Here is a 21,513-nt window from a genome sequence, read left to right as displayed (position 1 = left end):
AAATGTTAAGGTTTAGATTGGTTGGTTCGCTCACATAGGAGGGTAAGTGTGGGTGCCAGTCGCGGCTCGGTTTTGGGTCGTGACAATTTTTTATCTACATAATTAATTTATCATAAATTTGAGAATGCAAAACACATTTAGTTACATAATTAATTTATCATAGATGTGAGAATGCAAAACACATTTTGTATCCGTAAAATATCAGGGGTTATCTAAAAATAATAATTTAGAATTATATTTGACAATCGAAAACAACCTCTCTATCTTTAGAAGATAGGAGTAAAATCTAGCATACACCACTATCTCAAAATTTCACTTGTGAGATTATATTGAAATAATAGAAATTGTTATTATTTTCAAATTTGTTAATTGACAAACACATGGAAAATTAAGTCTTGCCTACGCCCTCCTTGCGGTTAAGGCAAAGACTTCGGGCATGGCCACCTATCACAGATGCGGTGTGTACAAGGCTCGAGAATGAATTCACACTTATATGACTGACCAACGATTACGATTTCATGTAGGCGGGTTGCAGTATGCAATTTAAATTAAGGCAAATATTTGGGTAGCCAACCCTCGCTGAATGCGACCCTTTGTTTCAGTCATCGAAGAAAGTATGTCGCCCAAGACACAAGAGACATGATGACTTGATGTCCTTATCAGCTTCCTTCGGCTTATGATATACGTCAAAAGATAGCTCAAAAGGGAAATGATTGTCCATCAACCAGTAATATAAAACTTTTTTATTTTTTAACACACTCCTTAAGTCCAAAGTTGGACATCTGATACATATAAATATTTAATTTAAAGGCCAGACATCAAATTAGATGGATCCTGCTTTCATAAACACACCAAATTTTACAGTGTGAATTAGAAAACTCGAAACCTAATTTTTATAATACTCAAGAAAATTCTTATTGGAACACTTAAATATACCTACATACAAATGACATTATATTTTAATAATTTCCAATCATCACGATTAAAAAATGACATTTACTTTGTCTCTAAAAGTTCATAAATACACATTACCTATATAGAAATTGATGGAATGGGTTGGTGACTGGTGAGGACCATCAATTCACTATTTCTACCTTATTCAACACACAAAATTATATAAATTTGAGTTCTCCACGCAATTTTGAGGATTTGAGAATGCAATTTTATATCTCAATCTTTCAATTTTGCAATCTTACTTTATTAAAGCTGAGATTCTTTTTAATAATCATGATAATGTCTCTTTACTTTTCGCATGTGAAATCAAAATGAGACAAGTAATTTGTATACATAGTACGTTTTATTTTAATAATATACTACTAAAATTAAACAAAAAACGTTCTAATAATTGATGGCAGCGTACCATGTTAAAATCAAATGTTCTATTAATGTGTTCATGAATTAACTGTTTTATTCTCTTGCAGAGTTATATATATTACATACAATCATTAAGGTGTAAAAAATGGGCTAATTAAGTAGGGTCAATATGGGATGAAATCAATAAATGACTTTATTGAGTCACGATGAGATAAATAATAAAACCATAGCTCATTAAGTGGGTCGAATGAGTTAATAAATATGAACTAATTTTATCACCCTCTATCTAACAAATTATATTTTTTGAGATATCTGAGGTCAATATTAAATATAATTTATTCTAAATATATTTTAGCCAAGTGAATTTGTATGTATTTGGAATAAATAATCTGGCCTCGCTCTCATTTCACTCGCCACTCTTCTATGTATTTGGTACGTAGATACATGCAAATTATATCAGATATATATAAATACATAATATATATCTAGTGTGTTACGCATATATCTAGGATATATAATAAATCTCGCTCGCCTCCCTCCTCATCTTGCTCATCTCTCTCCCTATTTAGTGTATCTGTTAGCAAAAATACATATCTAAATTATCTATCTCAATATATGATAAAAACTATTAATTAATAATACGATACGTAATATTTTGAAAGTACATATAATAAATAGTATACATATACTAGTGAAGCGAGTCTAAATAATATTGTTATTCCATCAATTATTGCTATATATAGGCTAACCAGTAACTTTACACTGAATTCATAAATCTGTCTAAGAGGATTAAAATTAAAGTGGCTATCATTTGAATGGTTGTCAGTTTCCTAGCTTCAAATCAAAATCAAATATACAACAAAGCTAATTTCTCTGTCAGTTAATCCTTTGTTTTGGCTTTTTTGTTTTAGGGAATAATACAATTTAGTAACACTGTAATATCTCCTTAAACCATCCTGATGTCAAATTTAGCCCCTTTTTTTGTGTATTATTCTTAACTTAATCAATATCTATACCCAGGAAAAAGTTATTTAACACAATTCATGAGATATGTAAGAATAGTAATCACAAAACCTTAAAGTACAGTAGACTGTAGGTGTCAATTCAACCATTGATTATTAGAGTATATTTGTTGGGCTAAATCATTCCTAACAAAATTCTTCGACGTGATAGGATATTATCTGTTCTGAGTCAAATTTACACGATTTTCCTCAAAAGCCTCATATTATATATTAAGAGGTTTTGCACCTTATAATATGTTTTTTTTTCAATCTTCTTTATCTATTATTAATGTGCGTCTTGTTTACATATATACTCAACAATCTTCATCTTGATCCAAGTTCGGTGTGATGCATCACTATAATCAACGATTTAATTTTTGAGATTCACTATATGCACCCTAATCATTTGAGTATTTTATATATCATACTAGACACTTAATAACTAATATAAAATATAATTTACACGGTGTGATAACATTGTACACTTTGAGCCAGGCTTGTATAATTTGTTCCAAATGAGCTCAGACTAATAAGAAATCATACATCTTAGATGTAACTTTTCTATTTTTTTTATCTATTAATGTGAAATTTTGTTCGAACACCTAATTGAAAAAAGAAAATGAATAAATAAAATAAAATAAATAAATAAAGAGGCTTTGCTTGAAATAAAAGAAAAGAGATTTTCTTTTAATCATCTATACACGATTTATTTAATTAGTTAGTTATAATTTTCGTTCTCCAGATAACACACATTTCTACTGATTAATTCATGTGGTTAGAGTTTCTGGAGGATGTTCAATTTTTTTCACAGAAATAAGTAGGCCATCGATCTTTTGCCCAATTTCAAGCACACAAAAACATGTTATCAGAATTTACAGATTTAATAGAAAACAAAGATATTTGATCCATTTTACTATACACTATGCATATATATAAGTGACATTGTTGAATCGTTAATGAATAAAAAATCTCTTTGTATAGTCTTGAATAATATGACTAATGACTTCATGAATTATTTTTTCAGATTGAATTGTATTTTAACTCTATCAAAACAAGATAAAGTCCCAATAAAACAATCGAAACGTATCCTAAAATTCCACAGCCATTGAAGCAAATTGATGATCTTCACAATACCTCCAACCATAGCCAAAATTTGATGGCCCCAACAATGTATTATTGATGCAAATTGCAAGCTTTAATTGACCCCATCATAATTTCTAGACTATTTTTGTTGATTTGTGGTTCATTTTAGAGAAAATGAAAGAAGAAGCAAAACAATCCAAAAAAGTAAGCATGAGCTGTTCAAGTATTAGTGATTCTAAGGTTTTAAGGGATGACATAACAAAAGAGCCTAATGGGACCCCTTAACTTAATTAAATTTGAGCATATTATCATACCACCCCTCAATCCTCTAAGGTCCCTTTTTCACCTTTAATTAAATATTTCTCTAAATACATTACAAGAAAAAAAAGAACACTTTGATTTTAGTATAAATATGTGAACCAAGTCCTCATCTCATTTCATCACAGCTAAATAGAAATTAATACTTTTTATTGTCTTTTGCAACTCTAGCATTTTGAGTGAGAGACAAAGTGCTAGAAATTTGCAATTAAATAAAATATTTTGCTAGAAACAGTAAAAAAAGAAAGAAAAATGGCGGGTATTTCTGGTCATTGGGCTTTTGCTTTTGGTATCCTTGGTAAATTAATTTACCCGTTTTCTCCTTCTAGCTTCTCAAATATTCCTTAAATTTCAAAAATTATTTTTAACAAAATGATCACGAACATATTATATTTCTTTGAGCTCATAATTTTACCTTAATCATGATTAAATATTATTTAACACACTGTGTTTTTTTTTCCTATTGCAATATGCAGGTAACATTATCTCGTTCATTGTGTTCCTTTCTCCAATGTGAGTCTCCATAGATTTATTTTTCTTCTTTTGTATGGCTTATAATTAAATTGACTAACACCATATAATATATTACAAAACTTTTGTAGACCAACGTTTTATAAAATTTACAAGAAGAAATCAACAGAAGGGTACCAATCAATTCCATACGTGGTTGCTCTCTTTAGTTCCATGCTTTGGATTTACTATGCATTATTGAAGACCAACACAACACTTCTCATCACTATTAACTCATTTGGTGTCTTCATTGAAACTATCTACGTTGGTTTCTACCTTTTCTATGCACCAAAGAAAGACAGGGTAAGTTTTGGAGTATTTCTCACTTCCCTTTTTCTTTTTAACGTGGAGTTCTTTTATTCTGATATTTATAATTTATTTAACGCAGGTCCAAACTATAAAAATGCTGATGTTATCAGTGGTTGGTGGATTTGGTGCAATAGTGCTAGTTACTGAATTTCTATTCAAAGGAGTCGTTCGTGGACAAGTTGTTGGATGGATTTGCCTTATTTTCTCGTTATGTGTATTTGTTGCACCCTTAGGCATTGTGGTAAGCAATTTTACTTACGTGCAAATAAGTAATTCATAACAATTTATCGTTTGATTTGTATTTCTTATTTTACGTATGCAGAGACAAGTTATTAAAACAAAGAGCGTGGAATACATGCCATTACTTCTATCGATTTTTCTCACATTAAGTGCTGTTGTGTGGTTCTTCTATGGTCTTTTACTAAAAGACATTAACATTGCCGTAAGTTATTTAATTATTTCCGTAAACTATATCTTTTATTTTATCAATCAAAAAATGTAATAGTAATAAATTTTGTTGTTGTGTTTTGTAGGCTCCAAATGTATTGGGATTTATTTTTGGTATTCTCCAAATTGTTTTGTATGTAATATACAACAAAAAAGAGAAGGTCATTCTAAAGGAACAGAAACTTCCAGAAATACAAAAGGCAGCCGTAATTGTGTCTGATGATAACACAAATGTTAATAAGAAGCTTCCAGAACTTACACAGGAACAAATTATTGACATAGTGAGGCTTGCTGGTTTACTAGCTAATACAGATAAAGTACAAGTAGCCACGTGTCCACATGATCATGCTAATTGTGGAGTTAAAGCAACTCCTAATGTAGAAAACATGCCCAAGCTGCAAACTGTGGAAGCCAGCTAATTAATTAACAAGTTCATTAGTAGAATTTCATTTGTGGATTTGGCATTAATTTCTTTGTTTTGGCTTTTTATAATAGTACTCATGTGTTATTATTTGTATGTAAACAAAGTTATTTCTAGTTTCTGTAAGTTTTTCTTTGCATAATGTGCTATAGTACTATTCATTAAGGAATAAAATGGTTACCATTAAATTAATGTGTTCGTTTTATAATTTGTATGCAAGTCGGCATTATATTTTATTTTTAACAAAACATATTTTATTAATTACACATTTGTGCTAGTGTTGGATTATTTTTGAGTTTTTTTCTTAAACATAGAGAACATAAATCATAACAAATTATGATATTTAAATCTGTGTTACAAAATTTTCTTTCTTCCGTAGCCACCTTATATTAAGGGGTATGAAATGATATTTTCATAAAAAAAATTAGATTATTTATTTACCCCTATGAACTTATGCATTAAAAAGGAAAACAAAGTCTGATATGAATTGGATGTGTCAAAGAAAATATATGAGACATAATTAAGTAAAATGAGCCGTATTAAGACATAACTTATAAGTATTTTCTTTTTCTAAAAAAATGAGTTTTTTTAGATGAAACGCGCACATTTAATTATCAGTAATCTATATGCTCATTAATTTCATAATTTTTTTTGTAGTATGTGTTTGAATTCTCTCTCCCTTTTAGGTAAATAAGAAACATTTTGTTCAAACAAAAATGAAATTTTGTTCAGTATTATACCTAAAGAAAAACAAGCAAACATGAAAAGTTTTAGGTATTATTTCCTCTGTCTCATATTAATTAATCACTATATAAAAAATAATCGTCTCATAATATTATAAGTTGATTACCTTACTAAATCAAGAAATCATTAATTGATTTTTTTCATATTATCCTTGTAATTAACTTTTTCTGAAAGTATTAACGCTTATTTGTAAAGCTTCAAAGAAGTTCTTAAGGAGTGACTTGGTAAAACTATCTATTCATTTATAATTTCTTAATATGCGTATAAAAAAAGAAAATGATCAACCATAAAAAATAAATAAAAACAAAAAACTAAAGGAGTAGTTTATGAAAATTACAACTTTTTAATCATAAGTACTCTTTAACCAATATTAGTAATTATGAAGTGGTTAGAATTCCTTTTCATATTTAAACATCTCAATTTTAAATTAAAATTTCGTTTGAAGCGTCATTCGTGAAAATGAATTTTATAATAGCTGAATTCAGACTTCTTACCCTATAAAAGTTGTCAAATTTAAAATATAAATTTACAAACTACATAATTTATTATTGAGTCTTTAGCAGTCAAAGATTCAGCCTTTTCCAAAATAAAACTGAGCCCTAAATTAAGTTATCTTTTCAAATCATAAAGGGAGCCGTCAATTTTTTTAAATTAGTTACATACAATCTTTTTCCATTGAGTTGATTAATTAATCTCAATATGTGGGGATGATAATTACTTATTAACATAGGAATTATTTTTTCTAAAAGCTAAGTAGTATATAAACTTTTTGATTCTTTTCCGATATCAGTGGAACCGATGATTAATTGTATTATAATTGGGTCCTTCCTTTGAAACTTTTGGAAGAAAATATCTTTAATTCTAGTCCTCTCTTTATTAATTTTAATTAAAGAAACATATTCTTTAGTCTTTACAAGCAAATTCATAACGTAGAACAAAAAGTAAATATTATTTCCAGATCCTCAAATTCCTTTTCAAACCTTATATGTTGACTCATTTATGGCTTTGTGTCGTCTTACATAAAGGTGTACTTGAGAAGTCAAGTTAATGAAGAAAGTTATAATTGACTAATCGAACAAATATTTATATGTTCTTTTGTAATCAATTTTAATTTATATGATGCATTTAGAGCACATTCAACTCAAACTCAAAGGTCATGGACAGACTAGCATTCTACTCCTTTTGGATGCACATATCCTTTGACACCTTTATAAATTATACATGGGATGTTATACATTCTCAACGTACTGCAAAAATCAAATAATTTTATTTAAAATAGAAAAAAAAGTTTAAATTTCTCCTTAACTTAATTAGTAAAATTATTCATCCATACTCTCTGGCAAAAGTTATTTAAAAATGAGTCTCGTTGTTAATATAAAAACATATCGTGTATGCCTTTTGACAAAATATAATGAATTTGTCGTTAGGACCGAAAATAAGCAGGTGTAAATGCGGAAGCTAGCAAAGCAAACCTCGAAAGACCACGAGTAAGAAGACAACGAGAAATATACCAAAAGACATAAAGATTTAACGTGGTTCGGTCAATCGACCTACGTCCACAAAGGAGATGAGCAATCCCCTACAAAATACAGAGGGAAACAAATTCAACCAATTCACTCGGAATACATGGGAGGTTCTCACAAGTGATAACGTATCAAGCTTGTGACCCATAAATTCTCCCTCTAACCAAAACTCTCAAAGCCCTTAAGACTACATTGTGAATGCTGATTAAGTTAGAAGGAACATTTCTCTATTTATAGAGTCCTAAACCTTTTTCTACCAGAAAAAGGATTAGTCAATCCAAAACCTTTTCTTAAAAGAAAAATCTATTTATGGTAAGAAATTTAGGGCAAATAAAACCCAATATTTGTGCCCTAAATTTAGAACTTTTGAAAATGTAAAGATAATTAAACTTCTACTAGCAAATTTTGATAACGAATCAATTCTATGGTTGTGACTTGTGAGTCACGACTCACAATTAAATTATTGGCATAATAAGGTGCTAACTAAGATATTTACCCAACTTTCTTCATCTTGTTTAGTTCCTGATGCATACCTAATTTTCATCGTATATCAATATAATTAGAGGTGTTAAAAGGACGGATGTGTTGGGTTAACTAATGGATGAATTAATATTGCTTGAGTTGAAATGAGTTAGATTAAAATGGGCTAAACAATAGATCATAGTGTTGGGTTATCCCACATCGGAAGTGGAAGGGGCTGGTGGTCAATTTATAAGTGTGAGGGAAAGCCTCAACCTTTGAGCTAGCTTTTGGGTTGAGAAGGCCCAAGACCACCCATCATTGGTATCAGAGCCCAGGTTGTCAACAAGTCTCAGCCCACCGGGAGGAACTGGGTTGTCGTTCTCTCCAGCCCAAGGCCCGATGTGTGAAGGGGGAGATTGTTGGGTTATCCCACATCGGAAGTGGAAGGGGCTGGTGGTCAATTTATAAGTGTGAGGGAAAGCCTCAATCTTTGAGCTAGCTTTTGGGTTTAGAAGGCCCAAGACCACCCAACACATAGCCTACTCGTGCTCAACTCTCATCAAAGTTTAATTTTAATATAATTTATTTATTTATCTAACCAAATTGTATTCTGATAAAATTTTCTCATGGGTCAATTTGAACTTTATATCGAACCAACTTTCTAGATGAACTAAATTGGGTGAATAGACTATATTAATAACCCGTCAAAACTTAGACGACCAGGCGAATTATATTTTCATGAACTAATTTTTTATGATTTGACGAACCTAGATTCTTGATGCTTTTGACTAATCTCACCTTCTTTAGCATGCAAATTAAAGACTCAAGATGGTTCTGTTTCATGTAAATTGACCAAAACATCTTATAATTCTAATTAGTTCCTTCATGGTAAATCATGGTTTTATTTCTATATATAATGATCCCTCGTGACGTTACCTTTTCACATACTTTATATTACCTTGTTAAAAACGATTCAATAATTTCATGGGGGGTATTAATAGGTATTCAACTATAGATAAATTAATAGATACAATTGTTTCATCACAAGAAGAAAAAGAAATTATACACGATGTTTATCGGTAATTGACTCAAGTACTTTTAATTTGAATTACTCAACGTATATCCAACCATAGAGCTAGAAATTGGTCACGGTTTTAAAAGAGAAAAGACATAAAGTTACGATTGAAGTTGTCTCGGATTTTCATAAAGACATCTTAACTTTGCGACCGTGCTATTACCCCACTAGAAAATTTTGAACAGATATTATCATACTATTTGTCGATCAGCCCCAAATTTTAAGAAGCAAGTGAGTTCATACACCAATCATTACATGACACGTGTTAATTTAATTATAAATGTAATTTTTTTTCATTTTAAATTTTCCTTTATATTTTTCTTTCTTTATTTCTCTCTTTCTCTTACTTTTTGAATTTTAATTTTGATATATCTTAATTTTCATTTTATCTTCCATCTCCCTCTTTCAAGTGATTCATCCATCCTTTTTTTTTTCTTCACGTCCCACCCCTATGTCAAATTGAAACCCACTTACATTTTTTTTCTTTTCTTTTTCTTCTTCTTCTCCGGTCAAATTCTTTATAAAATTCATACTAATATTTAGACTTTATTGAATTATTGATAACAACATTAATTATATTTTTAAGAAAATTTAAAATTTTGAATGTATTATCAACTTGTCATTTTCATATAAATTCAAAATTAGAAATGATAATTTTAGAAGAACGAATTTAGTTTTCGAAAAATTGAAAGAACTTAATTGAAATAGAATAAAAAAACTATATGATACTTCCTAATTATCTTGAAATCTAATGAGTTTATCAAATTGTTCGAGATGTAAGAAAATATTTAGATAAAATTTTAAAATTAAAGAGAGTAAAACTAATAGTAATTAAAAAAAAGGTGAAAGTTGTGATAAAAATGGTGACATTGAGTAAGAAACTTCAATGAATGGATGATAATGAATTTTTGAAAAGAAAGAAAAAAGAAAGAGAAAAAAAAGTTAAAGTAGTGAGAAAAATAACAAAATATATTTTATAATAAAATACTTGTAAAAATAAAATTATATTAGTTATTTTAGGTTTCTCAATCTTTTTGAGAGAGCGCACATCACTCTGTGTTAGATGGACGAAAAATGATGTCATATTAATATCTATTCAAAATTGTTTAGTGGGATAATAGAATATTTGTAAAGTTAAGATGTCCTTTTAAAAATTCAAAACAACTTCAATGATGACTTTATGTCTTTTCTCGTTTTAAAATGATATTTAACTTTCCGTTAAAAGTTAAATAAGCTTTAAGCACTAGAAAAAAAGGAGTATATGTTTTGAAAGATTACAAAGTTTTTTTTGGTATGTACCAAATAAAAGATAGTGGGGAGACCAGAAACAGAGTCAGGTAAGATCGAGGGATTCATCTGAATCCTCTTCGATAAAAATTTATCATATTTATACCTGATTAAAATTATATATATATATAATATATATATATAATGGATGTTGAATTCACTCCAAATTGTTTAATTATTTACTTATTCATGTTATGTTTTGAATCATTCATAAAATATTCTGACTTTTCTATTGAAAAATACCAATTTTAACATGGGTAGAGAAATCAAAGACTTCCACACAATTAGAAGAAATGAAATGCACCTTTAGTTCTCCATCTCTCAATTGTTTAATCAAATATAATATCTTTTTCATTGTATTATTATACGACAAAGATTAAAGCAAGAACGTTCAAAATGGTACCAATAACCAAATGTCCCTTTATGGTTCATCCAAGGAAAAGGGAGTTATAAAGTAAGAGAAAGAAGTTTGTACGAAACATCTGGGGTTCAATCATTGGAAAAAGATTTAAAATCACGAGCATATTAATATGTGTGGTTGTTGAATTTGGGTGAAAAGCAAAGAAATTAAAAGTATGATATTATTTTAATAACTTTTGTATAACAGATTCAATTAAAGTACCTAGCAACAGAAGTTATCAAGCATAACAAATTCTTTTTCCCCATAAAATGGTCCGAATTCACATTGAAAGCTGATTTAATTCGGATTACACATTATACGGCCAATTTAGGAATGACGTTCTCAAAATTTTCTCCATATCAAAGACTCAAACCTGATACTCTGGTCAAGAATAAAGTAATTTTTTCATCACTGCACCACAACTCATGTTGATCAAACATAACAAAATTAATGAACTCTAATTTTGTACTTCTAGTAATTCGAATCATCTTTTTTTTTCTTTGTTGTGGTGGGGGAGTTCAACGCAATATGAACCATTCCATGCATAGGAATACACATTATTATACATGTAAGGTGTCAAATATAGCTTAAGAAAGTATAATTAACCCGCATTATTGTTCATTTATTTTATGATTCATTGATAGATGTTTTGAGCATAGTGAAAAATCTTATCAGAGCATATACTAACGTCTTTTTTTAGTTTGATTTACTTTGAAATAATAATGATAAATAAAGAAAATGTTATTATTCTACCATTAGTTTGGTTTCATTCCTAAACAATATTTGTAGAAAAAAAAACCCCAATATTGATAAGAACTTTTTGGAACAGCTTGAGTTATGATCTATGTTGTATAATTTAATTGACACGTTCACTATAATCCAATCAATACTAGGCAAGATATAACATTAATCAATTTATCAACTCAACTTATTTTAACTCAACTAAATATAAGCGTAATTCGTTGATTTGACATCTGATATATACAAAAAACAAGCCATCAACATTTTTGAATAATAAAAAACTAAGAATTGAATGCATCTTTTTATTTTACGCTCCATATAAATTGATATCGATAAATAAAATCACAACCAACTAATAAAGCAAAGTATATCCTGATTTCCTTGGGCATGCAATTGCAGAGCAAATTGATTTCCTCAACTGACTATTATTGATAGCACAAACTCTATTATTGATGCCAAATGGCTGGCCATAATTGGTCCCTCCATTTCTTGATTTTTGTTGCTGATTATTAGGAGTTTCATTTTATATAAAAATACATTAAAATACTATTATTAAAGCATGATCAATTGTAAGCCTTATGGACATTGAAGATTGGGCAATGACATAATAAAAGAGCATCCTTGGGACCTTTAGGTTTGTTGGGATATTTTACATTGCATTTCTTATTCAAAAAGCTCTTTTGCATTTATAATATTTGTCCAAATAAAATATACTATACTATCACTACAACTTTGCCTATATAAATATGTCAAATTAACTCTCTTTTATTTCATTGTCAAGTAGAATTTGCAACTCTTAGCACTTCATTTGTGGTTGAGATAAAGATTTGGAATTTCTTAACATAGAGTATAGAAACATAAAATATAAATGGCTGGAATTTCTGGTCATTGGGCTTTTGCTTTTGGTGTTCTTGGTAAATACTTATTCCCTCCTTCCAAAAGAAAAATATATATACTCGATCGATATTTTACATGTCCATTTTATTTATGATGTTAATAAATAGTCATATCCTTAATAATTTACCTAACATATATTTGTTTACCTATTCAAAGTTTTAAAATTTAAACTCTTGATATTTTTTTCTTATTGACGATTTGCAGGTAACATAGTCTCGTTCATTGTATTTCTTTCTCCATTGTAAGTCTTCATTTGCTTATATATAATTTTTTTAAAATGTAAGGAATATAACCTTTTTTTTTCCTACATATTATCTAACTAACACCCTATTTTCAAACTTTTCAGACCTACATTTTATAAAATTTACAAGAAAAAATCAACAGATGGGTATCAATCAATTCCATACGTGGTTGCTCTCTTTAGTTCCATGCTTTGGATTTACTATGCATTATTGAAGACCAATACAACACTTCTCATCACTATTAACTCATTTGGTGTCTTCATTGAAACTATCTACGTTGGTTTCTACCTTTTCTATGCACCAAAGAAAGACAGGGTAAGTTTTGGAGTATTTCTCAGATCCTTTTTCCTTTTTTTTTAAACGTGGAGTTCTTTTATTCTGACATTTATAATTAATTTAACGCAGATCCAAACTATAAAAATGCTCATGTTATCAGTGGTTGGTGGATTTGGTGCAATAGTGCTAGTTACTGAATTTCTATTCAAAGGAGTTGTTCGTGGACAAATTGTTGGATGGATTTGCCTTGTTTTCTCCTTATGTGTATTTGTTGCACCCTTAGGCATTGTGGTAAGCTTTTATGTGCAAATATATTCATTTTCATATTAATTGATTTCCCCTGTTTTTTAATCCATTATAAAATTTATTTTAATTTTATGCAGAGACAAGTTATTAAAACAAAGAGCGTGGAATACATGCCATTACTTCTATCGATTTTTCTCACGTTAAGTGCTGTTGTGTGGTTCTTCTATGGTCTTTTACTAAAAGACATTAACATTGCCGTAAGTTCTATTTTCAAACATCATATACTTATACCGAGTTGATTTCTCAAACGGTTACTCAATTAATTAATAGATATTATCTCGAAAAGTTACTATGCATATATGTTGATTGTTGCCCACTCAAAAAAAAAATGTGTCTTGAGATACTAATAATAATTAGTTGAATGAGTGACTATCTGTGAAATCAAATACGTAAACTATGTTGAATCTTATAGACTTATCCACCTTAAATTTGTTGTTGTAGATTCCAAATGTGTTGGGATTCATCCTAGGAATACTTCAAATGGTGCTCTATGTTATATACAACAAAAAAGAGAAGGCAATCCTAAAGGAGCAAAAACTTCCAGAAAAGCTACAAAACCACATGATAATTTCCATTGATGAGAAAAACAAGAATTTTCCAGGACTCACAGAGGAACAAATTATTGACATAGTGAAGCTTGGTTCACTAATTTCCTCTGGAAAAATACACATTGCATCGTGTTTGCACGACGCAATGTGTGCATCAGCTAAAATTGAGAATACGCCCAATAATCTGCAAACAGTGGAAGCCATAAATTAATTCCTTTGATTTAGTGTTTGTTAACTCCTAATTAATGGCTAATGATATATGTGTTTGTACACAAGTTTATTCTTAGCTCATAGTAACTAATTAGTTTTCTCATGTACTCACAAAAGGCAAAATTGTTGTCTTGATGCATAAAACGGCTTGTCCGTAATTGATTTCTTGTGGTGGCAATAAAATAATTTCTTATTCAAGTTCATTTGCCTTAATTTTTACTATCTTGTTTGTTTACTGAGTAAAATATCGCAAATGGTTACATAGCTTATAACTATGACTTCTCACTAAAGTCATAATTATACATTTTATAACAGAAAATTTACCATACTTTCACTCTAATAACACAAAATAACTATGGACAACAATTTTAGAGTTTTTGGCCAAATCATCTCTTAATTATATTCTAAAATTAAACCACACGAAAAAACAAAACTGCTAAAATAGAAAAAAATAAAACGTGATCATTGGAATTCAAACTGGTGTCGTGAAGCTTAATTTCAGGGGAATTTGCCATTACTCTGTCAATTTTTCCTCGTCATTGAGGAGGTTCAAAATATATATATCTATAGAAATAACAAAATAATTACCTTATATACATTAATACATAGTTTAAGTTTATCCCGAAAGGTTCAAAATTTCTATTAAACCCCTGAATCCGACATGGATCCACCGTGTATTCAAGGAGTACATGATAGCAAGCTACTAGCTATTTTCTTTCATGTAAATACGCAGCGGTCCAAGCTTTTCTATTTGTTTTGTACTTTTTATTCTTTTTTTTCTTAATCTCTCTTAGAGATCATTATTATTATATACAAATTTTGATCTTTCAAAAAAAAAAAACTTGAACTAGTATATATATGATTCTAATACTCCTTTTACCCAAATTTATGTAACAATTTTTGTTTAAATTAATTAATTTTTAAAGTTTAATTAAATTAGATTAATTTAATATTTTTAATTTAAAATTTATATACACAATAACTATATGATAAGTATTAGCAACGGTAATTCTCCTTATATCAATATGATGGAAAAAATTTATATAAGGTTCACATAGTCTGAATTTTAAGAAGTGAAAAGTGTCACCTAAATATAATTAGGACAAAAAGAGTACTTTTTATGTGATTTTTAAATATGTTACTTCTATTTTTTTTAAAATATAGTAACTAGCTCTTGTCAGTTTACACAACAAAAAAAGGCTTTTTTTTTATTTTTTATAAATTACCTTCTTACTTGAATTTGTCTTGGAAATAAAGGAACAACTATATATATTTTCTTAAAATACTCTGCTTCTGAAGTTGAGGATGAAAACCTCCCTTCCTTGCCCACTCAGTTCAGTTAAAATGGTCTGTTTTTATTTTTACTATTAACTAAGAGAATAATGAGAGCAAACAAAATAGGGGATTTGTAGATTGATCAACCGTCAGTTTTTTTGAAAGTAACTAATTGAAGAATGATTTTTGTCATTTTTGTTCATAGTTATAATTCAAAGGATATAATTTAAATTTAGAGTTAGTTAACAAATATTTTTCAACAAAATAATTCAAAAATTCAACTCCAGTATATGTAAATATTTTTACCCTTTTTATTTTAAATTTAATAATTATAAAGTTAACTAAAAGAGAACGATCCGACCTGATAGAAGTTCATATGTAAAATTGGGCAATACTGAAATCACATATTTTTAATGCAAAATTACAATCTATCCCTTAAAAGTTCATAATTACAAAAATCTCTCAAAACGGATACAATAATATAAGCGCTGATACATTAAACTAATGCGCGAGATACATTAAGTATACATTACATTTTATACATGATACACTAATCTGATGCACGAGATACACTAATCTGCGCAAGATATACTAATCTGATGCGCAAAGTACATTTAATACATGATACACTAATGTGATGCGCGAGATACACTAATGTGATGTGCGAGATACACTAATGTGATGCGCGAGATACACTAATGTGATGCGCGAGATACATTGATGTAATGCGCGAGATACATTAATTTGATGCGCGAGATACATTAATTTGATGCGCGAAATACATTAATGTGATGCAGAAAAATGAGGGTTTTTGAAAATTTATAAAACTTATAGGGGATAATGGTAATAAGTAAGCTAAAAGGTGGGATTTCTGTAATTAATCCTAAAATTAAAATACTACTCCCACCAAATAATATGTTCGATGTTTTTACCTTTGATATACCACTAAATTCTTACTCTCTATCAAATTACTTCTTTCTTTTTTTAAACCACCTTAATGGTGATGATTAGACCTTGCCTAAATTTTGTGGTATTATAACAAAATATATAATTGATGGATTGAATATTGGAAAAATTATGCGATAAAGTAAATTTATACTATTTAAGATATTATAGTTATAGTATGTTATAATTATCATTCGCAACTAACATTAATCATTAATTATGTAGACTGACTTTGAGTCGTATAATTAACTGTATTTGTATAATTCGCAACTAGCAATTCTTGTTTTGATTTGTATTTGTATACGATAGTTTATGTTTGTATATGATGATGATTTCGTATGACTTTTCAGTTTTATCACCATATAATAAATTCAATCTTTTTGTGTATAACTTTTTAAAGTTTGCATAAACATGTACAGTAGTTTTTAGATTTTGTATAACATAATTTATATAATTAATTTGTATAATATAATTTGTATAATTATTTAAAGTTCATATGTTTATCTTTGTATTAATTTGTTATTTCAAATTTTATCATATTTGTATAATTTCAGACTTTATATCATTCAATTATACAAAAACACGTGAATTATATAAATGTAGTTGCGAATTATACAAATAAGAGGTGAATTATACAAATAATTGTCCTCTCTCGCTTGTCTCTCTCCTCCCTCTCCCAGTCTCGCTCGCCTCTCTCCTTCCTCTCCCAATATCACTCACCTCTCTCTACTCTCTCCCAATCTCGTTTGTCATATATACAAACGCATATGTATAATACATAAGAGAAAATACATTAAAAAGAAAAAAGAAAAAACCCTGCACTTGGTCGAATAACTTATTTTAGTACTTAAACTATACGGGTGTTAAAATACCCCCTTAACATTTTTGAAGTGAATTAAAAACCACCCTGAGATTATTATATCATTCTCACTTGTCACATCATAGCCATGTCAGCACCACGTCATTAATTAATTTTTCATTAATTATTTTAACAAATTTTTCTTCAACACTTCTTAAAATTAATTTACACTAAATAATTAATTACAAATGCATTTTCTAAAATTAAAGTATAAAATGTGGATCCATTTTTATTTCCCTCATACCCAGCCCCCACACAGCCACTTTTTATTCCCTTATACCCAACTCCCACCCACCCCCTTCACTTCTTTCTTCTTCCTTCTTCTTCACCATTTGTAACCCTTGTTTATTCATTTTTTTCCTGTTCACAATTTTCAGCGAGCTCCACAATATCTCCTATTTCTTTTCCTTTCTTTGTCTTATTCGGTGAACTAATAATTTTTTTTAGCTTCGATGAAAATCGACCCAAAATTTATATGAGAGAAATTGACGTCAACAATTAGATGTTGGTGTTGAATTTTGTGGCTTACTAAAGAAATTGTGAAATTGAAGTAGTTGATAGAGTTAAATATCAAGATGGAGGAAAAAATGATGCTTAAATGGAGAAGAAGCTTTTGGGAAGACAATAAAATAAAGAGAAAATTTAAAAATTTTGTGGGCCAGTAAAATTATTGATATAGTTTAATAAAAGTTAAATATTAAAGAAAATAACATTTAAAATATTAATTATATACTGACCTATAAAAAATGACATGTGTATGATTTTATAATTTCATTAACTTTTAATTCCTTCACACGCTATAAGGTCATGAGTGAACTTACTCTATTTGCCACATCATCTCTTAGAGTTGCATTTAATTCACTTTAAAAATGTTAAGGGATATTTAAATGCCCGTTTAGTTAAAGTGCTAAAGTAAGTTATCGGACCAAATTTAGGGGAGTTTTATGTATTTTCTCAATATACATTTATCTAATCGATATAAATATGAAATTCACATCTCTCCCACTCCCCACCCTCTCTTGCTCGCCACTCTCCAAATCCCGCTCAACTCTCTCCTCTCTCTCCCAGTCTCGCTTTCCATATATACAAATACATTTGTATAGTATACAATTATCTAAATGCTATAAATATGCAATTCACCTTTCTCCCACTCTCTGCCCTCTCTCGCTCGCATTTCTCCTCCCTCTCCCAATCTCATTGTTCATGTATACAATACATATGTATAATATATAATTATCTAACCGATATACATATACAATTTACCTCTCTTTCACTCTCTGCCTTCACTCGCTCGCCTCTCTCCTCTCTCTCCCAATCTCATTAAGCTCCTTCTTATTACATGTAGCCACGAATTGTCATTATCAAACTATAGATATAGAAAGTAACTAAACTATTTTTAAATGGCTATATGTGAATGTTCCTGTTGCGTATTTGTCTAAATACACTTGCAAGATGAAAAGTTAAATACAATAAATTCCCGAGCTAAATATATTTCCTATTGAAAATTAATTTATTATTAAAAATAAGTAAAAACAAAAGTATTCAAATATTAGAGGAAGGAGTACCATATGATTTCATCACGTTCTACATAATTGATAATGTTGCTTCATCTTATTTGAGCACGTGGCCATGCAATTGCGCTTTGTGTCACAAATTATAGTAAATTATTAATTTAAATTAAACTATTGTGTTTCTATTTTGCGGTAAGCATTTCATTTTTTTGTCATTTGATTTTATATATAATTAGATTTGTCATTTTCACTATATAAGTACTCATTCGGTATATAAATGTATAAAATGTATTTGTGTTTGTGTAAAATGAGAGGAAGTGTATATACAAATAAAATTAAATATTTTTTTGTCCCTTACACTTATAATTATATAAATACAGATCTTATTATACAAATTTCAATATATAAATGAATTTACACAAAGCTGAACAATTTGTATAAAATTACATGTATTTAGCGAATTATATAAATTAAAAGCTTCATAACAAATACAAAAATTATTATAAAGCATATTATACAAACTTTAACTATAATATACAAATATAATTTTTATATTTATTATACGCGAAAGTTATTCTATAGTGGTTATTACTTAGCCACACTAACTAGCTAAATATGTAACTGCGAGCGTCTGCCAAAATATCCTAAATTCACATGTTTAGTAAATGCTCCTTCCGTCCTTCCTCCTTTCTTTTTATTTCCTCCTTTTCATATTATTTAAAAAATAACTTGTAAAGTTTCAACTTCCAAAAAAATTATCAAATTTAATACTAATGGATAATATATAGATAAATATATGATGTGTCGAAAAGGAATAAAGTAAAAAGCAATAAAAATACGTGTTTTATTCATAATTTCTTAAGAGACGCGAGAGAAGGAAACATGAATTAGTAATATAAGAGAGTGAGAGAAATTAAGTATAAGGTTTTTCTAATCATGAGTAACTTTTTTTTTTGTAGGAATCTCCGCATTATTGTTTATTCACTTCAATAAATTTACATTCCTGTCGTTCTAGCATTTCTGTTTGTGTGAAATGAGCAAAACAAAAGTAGAATTAAAAGACATATAAAATGAATAATAAAAGCAAATTTTATATGAGCAACAATAATACATTTAAAAGTCATGCAAAAAGAGTGTCTTCGACGTAAATGGTTGTCCCATACCTATGCTTTTCTTTCCATGCTCCACACCAACTATTAAAACACCAATAACATTTTTATGACTGTAAGTGTTCGAATCGTGCATCTCAATTTATTATGTATTTCATTAAGACCGTTAGAAAAAGTAGGAAGTATAATTGAAGAAGAAGGTGATTTTATGGCGTGAAGAAATATCACTTCTCTCATGAATAAATGATTTTTCATTTATCGTATACATATTGAAAAAAATACAAGCAACTCCCTTCGAAATACAACAAAATTTTTGTATATATTCGAAGATTTTTCTAAGGCTATTTTAGAAAAAAAATTATATATATAATTTAAGAGACGATTTTCATAATAGTCGACTTTTCATAAAAGATCGTGTTCTTTCAGGTGTAATGTGTATGAGAAGAATTACCTAATATTTTTTTTTCTTCAGTTGAGTTTTGAACCTGATATTTTAAGAGTCTATCACTTTATTAATCAGTATGTCATAAAGCACCAATAATATTTTTGTAGCCAACGACTCTTTTTCTCTTTCTTTTTTGGTTTAGCCCACGAGCCATAATCTCATTGTAAAGAAAATAGTTCCCACATTGTCAGTGGATATTATTACGATTAATATCTGCTGAAATAATGTATTATGAGTAAGGGTCTTCACGAAGAACCAAATCAAATCAATTAAAGGAATTAAAATTAACATTTTTTGGTTTGGTTTAGTTTAGTTTGATTTTGGCTACTCGAGCGATTTGGAATGAATTATTAAGATCTTTAGGCAGGTTTTGGTTTTAAATTTTAAAAGTCGACATCATTATTTTATTTTATTTAATTTGATTATGATTAAAATTTTATTAACACATATTTAAAACTTAAATGTAATAACACACTTATAACTACATGCATATTTTATATTTAAAAAATTACAAAATTTATGATACATATATATATATATATCCAATTTTACACCCTTGGTTCGTATTAGATATTTACCTTTATAATGATTGAAATTCTTTACCTTTACTTTCCAATTTCATTTGTAATTTTTATTTGATAATGCCGAAAAATTATTCCATGATGTTCAAAATAACTTGATTTTAAGTCCATTAATGAATTATCATGGTATACCATAATTATATCTTTAATATTTTGCAAATAAATTATTTGAAAGTAAGAAATATTATTATATTTCTTAGAAAACCCAATTCTTGAACAACGTAACACAATTTTCCTGGAAGAAGCTATATAATACATATAATCTAATATGCGTTTGGAGGTATATGTCATATATTATATCTTTAAAAAAATGAATAAACCAAAAAATTCAATAAAACTGATAAAGACCGAAGCAATAAAAAACTAAACTTAATTAATTAAATTTATTTTCAATATTTAAAATATAACTTAATTAATTTAATTTTCTTTTAGTGAAAAATGGATCCAACAATAACCACAAACACCTCTAATCATGAGATGATACGTACTCAAGTCCTTAGAAAAGGTGAGGTGTTTGCTAAAATCCACACAATCTATCTAAATTTTTACTAATAACAAAATAAAATCTCCAACAGAAAAAGTGCTAGCATCAAAGTTCAAACATTAACATTACCTTATTAATTCTAAAAGGATAAATATTGAACCATCTTGATAAATTATTGGAGAGAGATAGG

General features: G+C 28.5%; 2 protein-coding genes across 3 annotated transcripts; both read left to right on the top strand.

The window, feature by feature from the left end:
* Positions 1-3,830: 3,830 nt before the first annotated feature.
* On the top strand, positions 3,831-5,595 carry LOC107015222 (bidirectional sugar transporter N3-like). The gene is made up of 6 exons (XM_015215420.2): positions 3,831-4,014; positions 4,193-4,229; positions 4,319-4,529; positions 4,615-4,776; positions 4,858-4,977; positions 5,069-5,595. Exons 1-6 carry the CDS (start codon positions 3,969-3,971, stop codon positions 5,399-5,401), a joined length of 909 nt encoding a protein of 302 aa, XP_015070906.1. The 5' UTR covers positions 3,831-3,968; the 3' UTR covers positions 5,402-5,595.
* A 6,598-nt stretch (positions 5,596-12,193) lies between these two features.
* On the top strand, positions 12,194-14,312 carry LOC107015221 (bidirectional sugar transporter N3-like). 2 transcript variants are annotated; one of them, XM_027915782.1, is made up of 6 exons: positions 12,194-12,269; positions 12,737-12,773; positions 12,879-13,089; positions 13,180-13,341; positions 13,434-13,553; positions 13,798-14,312. In XM_027915782.1, the coding sequence occupies exons 3-6, from the start codon at positions 12,961-12,963 to the stop codon at positions 14,113-14,115; spliced, it is 729 nt and encodes a 242-aa protein (XP_027771583.1). In that variant the 5' UTR covers positions 12,194-12,269; positions 12,737-12,773; positions 12,879-12,960; the 3' UTR covers positions 14,116-14,312. The 2 variants fall into 2 exon arrangements, with proteins under 2 accessions (XP_027771583.1, XP_015070905.1); XM_015215419.2 differs by lacking the exon at positions 12,194-12,269 and adding an exon at positions 12,367-12,549.
* Positions 14,313-21,513: the final 7,201 nt, after the last annotated feature.

This window comes from Solanum pennellii, chromosome 3 (assembly GCF_001406875.1).
Source record: "Solanum pennellii chromosome 3, SPENNV200".
Lineage (NCBI taxonomy): Eukaryota > Viridiplantae > Streptophyta > Magnoliopsida > Solanales > Solanaceae > Solanum > Solanum pennellii.
The sequence above is the reverse complement of the archived record's forward strand: the minus strand, read 5'-3'. Positions and strand labels throughout refer to the sequence as shown.